The 17,080-nt window shown below is 42.4% G+C and overlaps 1 protein-coding gene across 1 annotated transcript in view; it reads left to right on the plus strand.

Moving 5' to 3' along the window:
- The window catches only part of LOC135216253 (guanine nucleotide-binding protein-like 1), a 56,509-nt gene that overhangs the window by 22,895 nt on the left and 16,534 nt on the right, over positions 1 to 17,080 (plus strand). The window contains exon 3 of the mRNA XM_064251418.1: positions 12,752 to 13,103. Coding sequence (XP_064107488.1) covers positions 12,752 to 13,103 — 352 coding nt within the window. The remainder of the gene's footprint in view (positions 1 to 12,751; positions 13,104 to 17,080) is intronic.

The following is a 17,080-nucleotide window of genomic DNA, read 5'->3' on the forward strand; positions in this document are numbered from 1 at the left end:
TTTCTACCCAAAGATCAGATGATTAGGTGTTAAAATCTCCTTCTGATCAAGGTCCCCGATGTGTAGCTTACGTGGCCTGTCATTTATGATAGATTCCAATTCCACCAAAATGCAGGATAATTCATCATAACTGAGAAGAGCTCGACCAGACTACCTTCTTCATACAGTTCTTCAATAATCCGATCAATCTCTCCCAGATTGCACCAAACCAAGGTGCTCTTGCTGTATAAATTTCCACTTACACTCGATGTTCTCCAGATGGTTTTGAAAAAGGGGGCTATCTGCCATCGTTTTCAGATATTCAGATGCTGCTACGAAAGTAGTGGCGTTGTCACTCAACATTAGTGAAGGAAAGCCTTTACGGCTGCTAAACTTCCGGAAGGCCATGAGGAATGAGTCAGCGGACTGATTTCTGACTACTTCCAGATGTATACCCCTAGTGATCGGGCATGTGAATAGTATGATATAAACCTTCTCCGGATTTTGCTTCCCTTCTTTTATCCATAAAGCACCGGTGTAATCCACCCCGTAACGCTGAAAGGTTGTTTCCGTTGTACCCGGAATTCCGGCAATGGGGGTACTATATTAGTTCTATATGGTTTTCCTTGAACTTTTTTCTTATCAGATCACACAATGATGTAACACGCTCTTGACTAGTTGTCGCAGCTGTGGAATCCAGAACTCCTGTCTTACACTAGCTACAGTAGTGTTCACCCCCATGTGTGCTTGCATCACATGATGTCGTCTTATTATTAACTTACTCAGAACACAACCCTTTGGCAGTAAAGTAGGAAATTTGACTGCCTCTACATCTCATTACATTATTATCCAAAAACAAATTCAACTGGCGAATTAATGTCAATTTTGGGTTTGTTTCCTCCCTCTTTAGGGCTTTATATTCTTCTGGAAAGTACTCTCTCTGCACGAGAACAACTTGTTTTGATCTTCATTCCTGCAACTCTTCCAGAAGTCAAACCACCAGTTTTTCTGTCATTGGTTGATAGTTTGCAATTCTTTATAAATCGCATTATCCAAGCTATGGTCTTAAAGACCTTGTCAGCTCTGCTGAATCTTTCCCAATCCAGCAGGCGTGTTGCATCTATGTCCCCTACAACATTGACCACAATGTCCTGTTCACCCTGCATGTGTGTACACCCCACCCATGACCTATCAATTGGCAGTGTGTGATTTTTTAACCAAGGGGGTCCCTCCCACCAAAAGGAGTTTTTTGCTAACACCTTAAAAAAAAGTCCTCTTTCCCCGTGTCAACCAATCACTGGGATTTTCAGAAGAGGGTACGTAAGACAGGACTGACCCCGGAATCAGAGAGTTAATCTCAATTACTCTGTTTCTCACAAACACAGGCAGAACATTACTGGACACAATCCAGCTAAGGGCGACTTTACTGTCTGACCAGACATATAATTGTTTAAACTCCTTCTCATCAAAGGAGTCAATAATAAATTTGGCCATTCTTGCTCCTAGCAACAATGCCATTAGTTCCAATTTCGGAATAGTCAATTCCTTGATGGGCGCCACTCTACCCTTTGCCATAATTATATTAGAGCTTTCACCATTTGCTCTATAGGCTACACAACCATATGAAGTTTTCGCTAGCATCGCAGAATATGTGCAAGGTATCACCAGTTCCCAGGCTAGCACTCCTAGAAAAGATATTTCAATACACTTCTCTAAGTCCTTGCGTAATTCACTCCATTCCTCTTGTAGCGGGTTGGCAAGTTGTTCGTCCCAATCCAGATGTTGCTTCCACAATTTCTGCAAAAATATCCTTGCTTTCATAGTAACAGGGAGAAGCAATCCCAATGGATCGTATATTTGGGCAATGGTACTGAGAATCTCTCGCTTTGTTTGACTCGATCTATTAATACGAGTTGGATTTATAGTTAAGACGTCTTTAATTATATCCCAATTCAATCTCAATACTTTATGAATTTGTTTTTGTTTGGCTTCATTGATAAGCAGCAGCAATAGTTTGTATAGACTCGCTATTGCTAACCCACTCCTTCAATATAAGTGAGCCTGAGCAAAAATTTTGTTGGCATTAAAGAATAAATCCATCAACTCAGATTCACTATTAGCCGTAAATTGTAAATTATCTACATACAAACCCCTCTTCAATCTTTCCACTACATTCACTGTATTGGACCGGGGTAACCACGAGACCACAGTGGACAAGTGATGCTTGATGGTTGCAGTTTAGAAGAAAAGGGTGAACATGTAGCTCCAAATAATACTACTCTAAATCTGTATACTATTAATTTACTATTGGGATCTGTTGGATTTTCCAACACAAAAACGCGTATAATTGCGATCTTCTTCACGCAACTGTACCATTAAAAATCCTTCTCAATATCACCAATACAAGCAAAGGTGTTAGTTCTAAATTGCAGCAGGACTCTGAGTAGATCAGCCGTTAGTGGTCCAGTCGCATAGACAATCATTCAGACTTAATCCATTTTTACCTTGTTTTGATGAGCAATCAAACACTATTCTTATTGGGAATGTAGTGGCACTGTCTTTAAGCACTCCATGATGTTGCCAAGTAATGGACAATCCACATCAGATTTATTATAGATCACCTTCTCAATGAATCCTCTATCTTCTTGCTCTTGCAAGATTTTCTGATAATGATCCAAGTAATCCACTCCTTCTGAAACTTGATGGTCTGCTGTTGAAGTCCCTGCTCATGGCTAAACCAAAATTTGTCTTCAATCTGAATCTATTGGTTCTCCACGGCAACGCCACAACATACTGTTTATCAATTTCAGAATATGTTATAGTGCTCTCAAAGTCCTTTAAGACCCTCTGGTCTTGTTCTCGCAACTCACTGCAATCTATTCCCAATCTGTCCAAACTCCACAATGCGTCCAGATCAGTCTTGGGATTTTCATTATGAGTAGCTTCAATTTCTTCAGTTTGTACAGCTAGCTTCAAAATTGTCACATGTCTCCCTAAGTGGGGAAGCACTGCATGTGCCTGTCACCACATAACCGAATATGGTCGCAGCAATATTAAGTTTCTAACCCCTTTTTGAACCCTGGATGCAAAATATTGTAAACATTATCAACCCCTATTAACAATTCAATAGTTGATTGATTCTCAACATGGCAAATCAAAATCTTTATCAGCCAAGTATGATCTTTTCAGTTTTACTAAAGACTTCAACACTTCTCTTAAACGTTCAAATTTCTTCGCATATTCTGGCAGCTCATCCACCACTATGCAGTCCATTATTATCACTTATCTTTATGCGGTATGGCTACGCTTATCATCTCGTATTCATGAACAGTTTACTAGTTAGATAACCTCTCAAGGCTATCTTTTCAACTCCTTTGGACCTATATTGCAGTCTCTCTAGAGCTGATCTTTTTTAATGAACGTTTCTCTCGGCACAAGTATCCAAGCAGACTCTAAGTCGTACCATGCGACCTTTCTTCCCTTTCAGGGGAATTGTTGCTGTTGGCAATATGGATTGCTTACCTGACTTATTTGGTTTGTCCTGCTCATTTACTGATAGCGTTCCCCACTTGTACACCACTTTGTTTATCTTGCTTTGCTTTCCGTTTGGTCCTTATCACACAAGATGCGATGATGTCTCATCTTACAATCATTAATGCAACTTGGTTTGTCACAGTCCACACTAAAATGCTTCTTAGAACACCCACACAAAACAATAACTGTAAAGGCTCTAATGCGATTCAACTTTTCATCTCTGGTTGCGTAAGTTTTGCACTGTGTCCACCAATGTTCTTTATCACAAAGAGAGCACATCTTTTGGGATTGCTGATAACTGGACTTTTTTACATTTCTCCCTTGGTTTTTTTGTCTAACAGCTTGGGATTGATTACTGTGAATGTTGATATTGACGACAGGTTTTCAGTTTTATTCACATCAGTTGAAACACAAAGGTTCTTAGATTGCAAATTTCCTCTTCTAGTATTTTTTAAAGGTGTCTAATACCAACCAATCGTCTCCACACCTACGCTTCACTGTCTCACTGAGCCTTTGAGGCAATTTGGTATAGAGCAAAATAGTATATAAAGCTCATTTAATTCCAGCTTTTCACTTTCAAGCGATCTTATTGAGCATTCAAAATTAGCTCTGAAAGTTTGCAACGATTCAGAATTGGCAGCAGGAGACTCCATTTCTAGCAATCTTCTCACCAGAACATGCTTAATCTCATCTCTCTTTCCATAAGTAGATAGGAGAAGAGCTACAGCTTGTGGATAATTGGCAGCCTCAAATTTAAATCCCGAGATTAATTTCGAAGCTTCTCCTGTGAGCAAACTTCGTAAATATGAAAACTTCTGAATTGGTTCCAAGTCTTTCCGCTGATGTACTGACACATGGTATAGTTCCCAGAAGGAATTCCATTCTAATATATCTCCAGAGTAATGTGGAAGATCCAGTTTGGGCAATCTAACACTGGCTGTAGGTAGTGGCGGTGGTTGTGTTAGCGGATTTAGTAACTTCAAACTGTCAGTAATAGCAGCTATTGAGTCTGCCGATATGTGTACGACGTTCTCTTGCATATTCAGCTTGATTTATCATTTCATCAGACATTTCTTCTTCTTTAACTGAATCCAAAATTTGTTCATCCAAAACAAGAACTTTGTTCAAATTATCTAAAAGAGAATCCCTAAGGGAAGTTATAGCATCAATATCAGTTGAATCGATCACTTCGGTCATCTTCCCAATAAAACGTGTGATAACGGATTTATAACCGCCACGTCTACGCGTCAACGACTCCATCGTGACAGACCAAACTCAGAAAATACAAATACAATATAATATTCAAATTTTCAATAATTAATAAATATGCATCCAACTATAATAACTGGGTTCAAAAGTTTAAATTAGCAAATTTTCACAAAAGTGATTCATAACCCAATAATTTTCTCCCAAATTAAACAATCAAATGAAAAGGAGAATTTTATTATACGTGCGTAGTGGAATGTGCAGGCCCTGTCCCATACTTAACCCAGCCCTAAATCTGAAGGGGAAGGACGGGGTAACCACGATCCTACTCACCTTCTACCACCCTTTACTTTTCACATATTTGTTTGACTCAACGCAAATACGTTGAGCCAACGCCCTGTAACTTTTATGATGAAAATGAATCCCATCTCTTGCTAAAATCACATTCTGATAATAAAGTAGGGATCACCCTAACTCTTGTATCTCGCTTTAATTTTTTTTTTTTAAATAGTTTTTTCTTTTTGATAGTTTTCCGGCAGAGGTTCTAGATGGTGTTTTACGTATCCTATTAACATAACAAAAACCTCTGAATTATTGACTGTACGTAGACTTTCTACCAATCCTAGAATATTTTTGTGAACACTATTCACCAGGTTAGGGTTATCTCCTGGTACATCTAAGTCTTGCTACCTATGAACCAAAGATAGTGATACTAGGCCCATAGGTAGTAAGTTCGGTTATCAGGCCAGGTGTCATAAGGTTGGTTGTAACAACCCCTGGTCTACCAAATGTCTTAATATTCTAAGGGTTCCAATAATGCCGATCTACCACTATTAAAACAATTCTCCATATGGGTGACATGAGAATGTCCCACAATAGCTACTTTACGATTCATTATTAAATTGTTAAGAGAGATATAATAATTCTAACAAGAGAAAATTTACATTAATTCAAAGTAAGGGAAAATAACAAAACCAAATTTAAGGCTTAAGGCAAGCAGGACAAGGCCTTACTAATTTAGTTAAAACTTCATATTCAAAACTGTTTTAATCAAACCTGAATACCCTCTTACTACAAATGGCGCGAAAAAAAAAAATAAAAGTAAATTTAATGTTCCTTGCGGCACCTCAAAATGAGAAAAGGAAACGGGTTAACCACGTCTGGTTATGTAGTCATGATACCGCATACTAATTTAAAGAACGCGCAAAAACAAAATGAGACAACAAGGTTATGGAGGGCAGGCATTATCCAGCAAAACATCCAACAACAACATAGTTAATAGCAAGAAAACACTGCATAAATGTCCTACAGAATAACCAACGGTACTAATCGTACAACACGTGACTAAACCAAAGAATTATTATATGATCGGCGTTCAAAACTAAGAAATTATCGAAAAATCTCACAAATTTCACATAAACCTGGTTAACACGGCAACATATTTCTGAGGACGTATACTAAAGATTCAAACACAACTGGCTTACGACATCATATATACCGCGGACAAGTACTACAAACTTCTACCAACTTAGCTCACAACACCATATACCGACATACTGGTCACGGCAACCAAATATTGTCTCATTAGGGTCAAACAAGCAACACCAAATATAACTACCGACTATCTGGTCACGGCACCATTTCACTCATAAACAAGCAACAACATATAATTGACTTCAGTCAATTACAGAAATTACTAATTACCAAGTTCGTTTAAGAGAACTCAAGACCCTTTCTCTACATAAAGAATTCATTGCGTTGTGTTACAGACATGAAAGGACTATATACTATATTCTATTGTGTTTTGCCCCCGAATTATTACTTACTAGTTTAACATGAAGTTGTTGCCGAGTTCGGATTACAATAGGCACGGGTAAACCACGATACCACTAATATATATTCAATCTTACCCAGTCACGGAATCCCACGCACAGATATGCATATCCCTAGCGATTTATCCCAGTCAAGGCAAATTAAATAATATATCAGATAATACTCATCCAAACTTCGGTTGATTAATCCATCCACTTCAATAAATGCTGGGAAGGAACGACATCGTTAATCGAAGTGAAATCCTTTTCACTCTGATTAAGTCTCCTGTTACCACCTACTCTACCAGTACCAATGTTGAGAAACACTGACTTCATAACCCTTTGCTCCCATTCGTGTCGAAAATAATATGTTCGCTCTCTCCCAAACACACACGACTTTTCGGCCTCGTTCGCTCACGACAAAATTAACAACAACGCACGAAGCCACCAAACCAACACGAACCGAACGAAACTATCAAACAACTTACATCGCATTGTTAACCAATTATACAAACCATTCACAAGACAATATTCCTTGGTAACAACGCTTATTACAATTAAATATAAATAAAACATTCATTTGTACACAACCTGCACATTTCCACTTAACGCTATGTAATATAAAGGAACATTTTCCATATACAGCATGAACATAGATATTCAATAAAAATTGATTTTCCATGTCGTTATTGTAAGTAACGACATGACTAGAGAACGAAGGCGGTCGATCTCCAATCCTTATTCTCATTCCTCGAGGGGAAAAGAATTTAGGATGGAGGTTGTTGTACAGAACCTACAAATATACTACGTATATTACCCTCGCGACATGATTCTTTTAACAGTTGAATTGTCCGGGGGGTAGGCGCATACCGTAGTTAACTGTACGGTTTGTGACCGAGACGAATTGTATCTTAATTGAACTGCAACTCGGGGTTGCCTGCAACCTCCCAGCAGTTATCAGTTTCGATTTTAGATACTTGGTATTGTCACGACAACACCAAATCAGCTTTGTATTACCGAAATCCGTTTCGTTTAAATATAATTGCTCGAGCGTATTCTTTATGCTCGATGGTTCTAGCCGAACGCATTCCTTCGTGGAATAATGGATTACCTGGCAACTCAGGATGACGAGTCACCGAGAGCTACTGCGTATTGAACTGCCTGATAGCAGCTCAGTATCAGCTAGGTCTCCGAGATGCACGGTCGGTTACGTCTCTCTCTCTCCCCTGGTTCGATTGACTACCGAACCGTATCTCTACCCAACAATCATGGACTTAGGTCTCTGATTAACGGGGATTCTCGCAATAATGAAGGACCATCTACTGCTGTGACGCTCGATTTCATCGCCTTCGACATTGCGATAATTTTCAACAGAGATATCTCTTGGACTCTTTCATCTTTCTGTTTACCGCACGGTAACAGAAGTCTGTACTAGTCTCCCGCTGCATCGCACCGCGATAATGCGAATGATTTTTGCAGACATCTGAGTTTGTCTTCAAAATATCTCGTATTCGCAGGTGTGCAATTATGCATTGTTCGCCCCGAATTAACAGATGTGTCAGAAGACATCGCCTACTCTCCGACCTGACAGCTCTACTTCCAAATGTTCAGCCCATGAGAAGCAGTTCTTCAGGCAGTATTTCTCTGTGTCTTCATTACTGAAAAGCGCTCCGCTTTCATTGCAACTACGATCCTCACCGGACAGCAATGAATAGCGGTTAGCGTTCTCAGTCTTTGTAGCACAGGTTCAGAATCTTGAGAATCCTTCTCTCGATTCAGCTGTGAAGACGTAGGCTGTACACCTTCGTCTTCAACGAAACATAGTGTTGTTTCTCCTTAGCTGAGAGTCAACTATACTATGAGATCTTGCCATCAGGGACCTCGGTCTCTAGAAGGCAATTGACTTTCGCCTGTTGGGCACATGCCTTAAGAGAATCATCACCTCGCCGTCTGGCATCGGGTGCTTGGACAACTTGCCTCCTACCGAACGCAGTCAGTCGGCAGCTGTCAGAGCGCCCAAGTCAGTTACGAACTTCGCTGTGGACTTAGTTCGGTTGTTCCATAACAGTCTTTTCTTCGTCCTCAAGGCGCTGTCACAGTACCCATACCATCGACACCCACCATTGAGTGTCGGTGTCCTATCCACTACCGAGAAGAAGAACTTCACTGCATGGGGATAGGAGAATGTGAGACACTTCGCTGCAGACGGATAGACCAGTATGGGTACAGGACATCACCGAAGTCGAGAAGAGGGATAGGTCTCATACCGACCATTCCCTTCTTTTCCTCTGAGGTAATTGCATGACTTTTCCTACGACCATTCCCTTCTTTTCCTCTGAGGTAATTGCATGACTTTTCCTGCGAAGTCAAGCATCCAGGGGATGGGGATTCGTGACGCTCAATTTCGTACCGAACTTCGTAGCGAAGACTCAGAACCCTTCGGTTCCTGACGATCGGTTAGAGTCCTTCACAATCCCCTCCCTAATGGACTTCACCGCCTTCGATGCGAAGGAGATGCTGCTTTGTCCTGTGAAAGCGCGACCGCGCTTTCTGAAGAAACTCGACATCCCAGGCTGAGTGTTGAAGACTCTCGTCAGCACCAAGATGACCTAGAAGTACTCTCCCTCGAGTTACACACAATCTTCTCCCTGGGGCAGGTACTGAAGGCAGGGGTCTGGTACAAACCAGACCACTGGCACCACCTCCTACCTTTTGGATATTTGCCCACAGGTCCTTGGATCGTTTTTCCGTTGGGACCCGTGGTGCTGCTCAACACGTTGTGTAGTAACCAGACCCTAGCATCGAGTCCTGGTGTGACTGTAAGAATAGATAAGTGAATGAGAGAGTGACTGGCTTCTTTTCCTATCTTTTTCTCCCCCTCTACCTGTGGGTAGAGGGATACGGTCATCACCTTGCTGGATAAGGACGAGATGCAGGTGAGCTACTCGACAGAGCCCCATCCTATCCCTTTCACTAGGGATGGGAGCGAATATCCACCACTTCCTCCTACAAGGGGGGGGAAGTGGATGCCAACAAGAGACAAACCATAACTTTATGTTGCCTCTTGCAAATAGGAACTTGTTCTTGCTTGCTGGTACGAAGAGATACGCTGGCCTCTCTCTTAGTACTTGGTCCAGAGGTCTGACCATTGATCCTGCGGTGCACACCCCGATCAATCGGACAGAGGCTTGGATCCCTCCCTCGCTCTTACGACAGGGAGGCATTCCAAGGTTGGGCGAACACCAGTCTTGTTCACAAAAGACTCAGATTCCTCCCACCAAGAATGAGTCTCCTATTGTAAAAGGACCGAAGGTTTGTATGCCGTGTCGGAACAAATGACAATTTGTCCAAAATTGCATTTTTCCTAACTATACAAACCTGAGGTCCTTTTACACATAGTCCCACCTCATGCCACCCCTCACTCTGCAGTTTTTGCTTGGGCCAAAAGCAAAAGTGATTGTTTACCTCCCAGTCGCGAGCGCGCGCCTGTCGGACAAGCAGTTAACTACCGAACCCCTTGTTCGAAAGCTTACGACCTATCCAGCTGCCGCTAGTAACCTTCCTATTGTAAAAGGACCTCAGGTTTGTATAGTTAGGAAAAATGCAATTTTGGACAAATTGTCATCTCTGGTACATCCTGAGCTACTTCAGTCCTAACACTAACACTTCTTCTCTCTTTCATACACCTATCTAACTCGTAATCCTCTACTATTTCTAAAATGTCGTTCCATGTTAACCTTTCATTCGTCCATCGCATTTTCTCCTTACGTTTCAGATTCATAAACTCATATACACTCTGGTACAGTTGCCAACAACTTTTGCACTAACTCCTTACACTCATTTATCCCTTCGTCCCCAAACATTTTCCTAGCTAATGTTTCTAACCTACAGACATACATCGACAACGACTCTCCAACATTCATTCTTGCCTCTTCAAAATCTTGCTTTCTCCTATATCTAACGCTACTCTTTATCCTCTTTGCTTGTTCTACAATCCTAGCTTTCACACACTCATACGGCACATTCCCTACACTCATCATTACCCCATACATACTCAACAAAAATCCTGTCAAAAAGCTACCTAACTCTCTTGCCCAGACTCTTGTTATCCCCATACTTTGCCTCACAATACCTCTCATATTCCTCAAAAAAGTCCCCTATGTCCCTACTACCATATTCCTCGTATTGTGCACATCGGGGTACCTCTCTCATATATACAGCCTTTCGTACTTCTCGCTCACTCTCACTCTCACTTCCGCTATTTCCATTCTGACCCCTCTTTCCCTCTTCCGAATACAGCGAATCCACTTCCATACTCACATTCATACCCCTGACTACGCTCTTCTTATCCTTCTTCTTTCTACCTGTTTCCACTCACCGCTATCCAAATCACTCTCAGCCCTTTCCCCAATGTATTTTGTCCTAGTCTCATCCTGTCCATCACCCTTACTAACCTTCTTTCCCTTAGTCTTCTTCTTTTCCTCAGCCACTTTCTTATTCTTGTCCTCAGGTTTATCCTTATCCTGTCTCTTCCCCTTCTTTCTCTTACCTATCACAACCAAATCACCTTCGTCACTCGTCCCCATCCACTCTGACTTTCGCTTCCTTTACCACTCCTGGCCCGTCACAAGACCCAGTAGGCCTACCTCCTACAGCTCCCTCTCCCATGAATCCCTTCATTATTTCCTGCATCATTTCTTGCACTGCATTCATCATTACCCCCAATTTTTCATCCATTTTCTCAACCATTCTCTCTTCCGCTCCTTTCACCTCTTCTTTCATTTCCACTTTTGCACTCCTTAGCATTCCTCTCATTTCCTCAAACTCCCTCTTCTGCTCCTCACACTCTACCCTCAACCTCTCATTCTCCACTTCTAACCTTCCCTTAGCTTCCCTCGCCAACCTCCGCTCCTCTTTCAGCCTTTCTTATCTCCTTCAACCCTTCCATCCTCGCTTTCTCCACCAATCAAACAACTCTCTACCCCAATTGCCCTGCAGCTGCTGCACCAACAGTCCCTGTTCGGGCGCCAAAAAATAATGTGGCGGGATCACAATCTCAAAAACAAGCTGCAGAATCCCCCCCACATATACCTAATCACTCCAGCTGCCAAACCCACTTTCAGTCACACTTTCTTCTTTACACAACAAAATACACGCAGGACAATTGGCAAAAAACAAGAAACACACAAAAAACAAAAAACACATGTACTTACCAACTCCAGATATTCCAGGGCTATCCTGTGCTGTCCGCTGGTTGAGGTCACAGAAATACCAACAACAACAGAAAAAATCACATATAACAACAAAACACAACACAACAAAAGACCACTGCACAAACAACTCAACAGCACAGGCACAACAACTCTAAGCAAAAAAAAACACTAACTTAACAACAACGAAACAAACACAAAACTCAACCAATTTCCAATGCCTTCAAATAACTGCTTCCGACACTACTAACTCTCACCAGCTCTCACCAAAGACTGACTCAAAAATACTAAAAACACAGAACTCTAACAATCAACAGCACCAACAACCAATTCAGTCATTAACTATCCATACAGCAATTACACTCTCTCTCTCTCTCTCTCTCTCCTGGTGGCCCAACCCACCTCCCTGCCATCCCACCCTAGCGCTCAAACCACCTCCCTGCCGCCCCGCCACCAAGCCACTGGTGGCCAAACCTGCTTCCCTGCTGTCTCATTGGGCTGCCATCCCAGCCTTAGCAGCCCAAACCGCCTCCCTGCCACACTGCCCCTGGTGGCCTAACCCCCCTTCACGCCGTCCTGGCCCTGGCGGCCCAACCCACCTCCCCACCATCCAGCCCCTGATGGTCTAACCCGCTGTCCCGCCCCTGGCAGCCCAACCTGCCTCCCCGCCGTCCAACCCCTGGCAGCCCAACCCTCCTCCCTGCTGTCCCGCCCCTGGTGGCCCAACCACCATCCCGCACCTGCCCCTAGTGGCCCAACTCGCCTCCCCGTCCCTGGCGGCCCAACCCACCTTCCTGCCCCTGGCGGCCCAGCCCGCCTCTCCACCATCCTGCCCTTGGTGTATCAAAGGAGTACTAATTATCCAGGATAGGCAGCAGTAAATTGAAGGGGTTGTGTTCAAATGAGTATGGTTTTCTGAATGGTAGTGATTAAAAAAAATGGAAGTTTTTATTAAAAGTAAAATGTCCAGCATCTTGTATTTTGGTTTGATATAAACCTTGTCTTTTTCAGATACAATTTGAAATTCAGAAAGGAAAAAGCAGCTGAAAAAGAGAAGCGTCAAGCTCTTCATAGTAAGCCAGTAACTTTGTTGTCAGAGAATGAAATGGAAACTGGTACAGAATGTTTTTATCCTCCTGGGTTAAGTTATCCGTCCAGACCACCCTGGAGATCAAATATGTCTAAAAAGGAGTTGGACATGAATGAAAATAAGTACTTTAGACTGTTCTGTGAAAAAATTGACAAAGAATTTTCAAAGACTAGTCTTAGTATGTATGAACTAAATTTAGAAACTTGGCGACAACTATGGAGGGTGACAGAAATGTCAGACATAATGCTGATTATTGTAGATGCCAGGTTTCCAGTAAGTATACAACTTAGTGTTTTTTCCTGATAACCTTACATTGTTTTCTTTTATTTGAGAGCAGCGATTTTGTAAAGACCTGTCGTTTCGTGATAAGTTCAAACTTTCTCCTTCATGATGTTGCTTTTGGACTGCTTTAATTTACTTTGGAATTAATACTTAAAATTGCAAGAAGAAAGTTGCACAGTATATTTAGGACTAGGTTGGAAAAGTATTCCTTATTCTTGTAGTAATAGGGAAGGTTATACATATATTTTTGTTTTTGAATATTTATGCACATTCAAAATGTTTTTTTTTAGTTTTCCATTTAGATTAAAGACAGGAATGTAGTAATATTCCCCTTAAACAATGTATGTTTTAAAGTGATGTGAAGGTTAACTTAAAGAAAATCTTATGTTTTTTCAATATCTACCATCTTACAACTTATGCATCTTGTCACTGTACCTTAATGAACCAAGATAAAAATATTTGTAAGTTAACTTTTTTCTTGATGAATTTAGAAGTCACATATGCAAGAGCAAACCAGTTCAAGATACGCACTGTGTATGATTCAAAGATATGCAAGTGTTTTGCAATGGGGCTCCTAAGAAGTTATTAGAAAATTATTGCTTGGTGATGTTCAGCTTCCACATCCTCTATCAGATTTGTACGGTGGATATCTTTTGATTTATATATAAATATTTTTTTAAAATAAGTTTATTTGTGGTATTTCTCCTGGTTTTGAACTGCATACATGTTACTGATGATAATTTCTATATAGTACTAATTTCCTTCTCTGTTGCATGTTTTAATTTGAGTATAGTATACATGTTGGCTCTTCACTTGTAAAAGATATCCTGAGAATTTTCATTTTTATGTGCATGCTGTTATGTATTTTACCTTCTTAACTTTTTGTAGAATGCTTATTTATATTGTAGTGGACTTGTGGTGTAGAAAGATAGGAGATACTAGTACAGACCCCCCCTTATTTGTGGGAGATGGGTACCAGACCCTCCTGTGAATAAAAATGCTTAGAACTGCCTATTTTGATAGTTAAAACACACACAAAAAAACCTAGAAAATACAGGCACCACGCAGTTATTGACGTGGGTTCCGTTTCCCGGGGGGTTGCCGATAAGTGAAAACCGCCATTAACTGAAACTTGGCGATTTGTGGTGCCATTATGGTGCCTCTGTTAGGTATATTGTGGCACCGTAACTCTATTATTTATGCCAGTAACTGGAACTTGGACCATTACGGCCCCATAAATTGCAAAATTTAAAACACCATAAAACCGGATCAATGATAACCGAGTCCGCCGATAACTGGGGACTGCCTAGTTTTATCACAAAAAGTGTATATAGTCATGAAAATATGGTAATACAGTAGTTGTTCATACGCGAACAAAACTTCGGTCTTAACATGACAATTTGTCCAAAATTGCATTTTTCCTAACTATACAAACCTGAGGTCCTTTTACAATAGGAAGGTACTAGCGGCAGCTGGATAGGTCGTAAGCTTTCGAACAAGGGGTTCGGTAGTTAACTGCTTGTCCGACAGGCTGCGCGCGCGCGCGACTGGTAGGTAAACAAATCACTTTTGCTTTTGGCCCAAGCAAACACTGCAGAGTGAGGGGTGGCATGAGGTGGGGCTATGTGTAAAAGGACCTCAGGTTTGTATAGTTAGGAAAAATGCAATTTTGGACAAATTGTCATTTGTTCCGACACGGCATACAAAACCTTCGGTCCTTTTACAATAGGAAGACTCACTTCTTGGTGGGAGGAATCTGAGTCTTTTGTGAACAGACTGGTGTTCGCCCAACCTTGGAATGCCTCCCTGGTCGTAAGAGCGAGGGAGGGATCCAAGCCTCTGTCCGATTGATCGGGGTGTGCACCGCAGGATCAATGGTCAGACCTCTGGACCAAGTACTAAGAGAGAGGCAAGCGTATCTCTTCGTACCAGCAAACAAGAACAAGTTCCTATTTGCAAGAGGCAACATAAAGTTATGGTTTGTCTCTTGTGGCATCCACTTCCCCCCCCCTTGTAGAGGAAGTGGTGGTATATTCGCTCCCATCCCTAGTGAAAGGGATAGGATGGGGCTCTGTCGAGTAGCTCACCGGCATCTCGTCCCTTATCCAGCAAGGTGATGACCGTATCCCTCTACCACAGGTAGAGGGGAGAAAAAGATAGGAAGAGAAGCCAGTCACTCTCTCATTCACTTATCTATTCTTACAGTCACACCAGGACTCGATGCTGTTCAGCCTGCTAGGGTCTGGGTTAGCTAGACAACGTGTTGAGCAGCCACCACGGGTCCTAAGGAAAACGATCCAAGGACCTGTGGGCAATATCCAAAAGGTAGAAGGAGGTGCCGGTGGTCTGGTTGTACCAGACCCCTGCTTCTTAGTACCTGCGCCATGGAGAAGTTCTTGTGTAACTCGAGGGAGTGTACTTCTAGGTCATCTTGGTGCTGACGAAGAGTCTTCAACACTCATCCTGGGATGTCGAGTTTCTTCAGAAAGCGCGGTCGCGCTTTCACAGGACAAAGCAGCATCTCCTTCGCATCGAAGGCGGTGAAGTCCATTAGGGAGGGGATTGTGAAGGACTCTAACCGATCGTCAGGAACGAAGAAAAAAAAAAAAGGGTTCAGAGTCTTCGCTACGAATTCGGTACGAAATCGACGTCACGAATCCCCATCCCCTGGATGCTTGACTTCGCAGGAAAAGTCATGCAATTACCTCAGAGGAAAAGAAGGGAATGGTCGTATGACCTAACCCTCTTCTCGAACTTCGGTGATGTCCTGTCCCTACTGGTCTATCCGTCTGCAGCGAAGTTGTTCTTCTCGGTAGTGGATAGGACACCGACACTCAATGGTGGGTGTCGATGGTATGGGATTACTGTGACAAGCCGTTAGGACGAAGAAAAGATTGTTATGGAACAACCGAACTAAGTCCACAGCGAAGTTCGTAACAGACTTGGGCGCTCTGACAGCTGCCGACTGACTGCGTTCGGTAGGAGCAAGTTGTCCAGGCACCCGAGCAAGTCACGTGACCTTCGCCTTAAAAGGGTTCTGCCAAGAGACTAAACAAATAATTTGTTCGTCACCGATGCCAGAAGGCAAGGTGATGACTCTCTTAAGGCATGTGCCCAACAGGCGAAAGTCAATTGCCTTCTAGAGACCGAGGTCCTTGATGGCAAGATATCTCATAGTATAGTTGATTCTCGGCTAAGGAGAAACAACACTATGTGTCGTTGAAGCGAAGGTGTACAGAAAATGCAACCTACGTCTTCGCGCTGAACCGAGAGAAGGATTCTCAAGATTCTGAACCTGTGCTACAAAGACTGAGAACGCTAACCGCTATTCATTGCTGTCCGGTGAGGATCGTAGTTGCAATAAAAGCGGAGCGCTTTTCAGTAATGAAGACAGGGAAATACTGCCTGAAGAACTGCTTCTCATGGGCTGAACATTTGGAAGTAGAGCTGTCAGGTCGGAGAGTAGGCGATGTCTTCTGACATATCTGTTAATTCGGGTGGGGCGGCAATGAATAATTGCACACCTACGAATACGAGTATTTTTGAAGACAAACTCGATGTCTGCAAAAATCATTCGCATTATCGCGGTGCGATGCAGCGGTTGACTAGTACAGACTTCTGTTACCGTGCGGTAAACAGAAAGATGAAGAGTCCAAGAGATATCTCTGTTGAAAATTCTCGCAATGTCGAAGGCGATAAATCAAGCGTCACAGCAGTAGATGGTCCTCATTATTGCGAGAATCCCCGTTAATCAGAGACCTAAGTCCATGATTGTTGGGCAGAGATACGGTTCGGTAGTCAATCAAACCAGGGGAGAGAGAGACGTAACCGACCGTGCATCTCCGAGACCTAGCTGATACTGAGCCGCTATCAGGCAGTTTCAATACGCAGTAGCTCTCGGTGACTCGTCATCCTGAGTTGCCAGTTAATCCATTATTCCACGAAGGAATGCGTTCGGCTAGAAACCA

This window comes from Macrobrachium nipponense, chromosome 6 (assembly GCF_015104395.2).
Source record: "Macrobrachium nipponense isolate FS-2020 chromosome 6, ASM1510439v2, whole genome shotgun sequence".
Classification (NCBI taxonomy): domain Eukaryota; kingdom Metazoa; phylum Arthropoda; class Malacostraca; order Decapoda; family Palaemonidae; genus Macrobrachium; species Macrobrachium nipponense.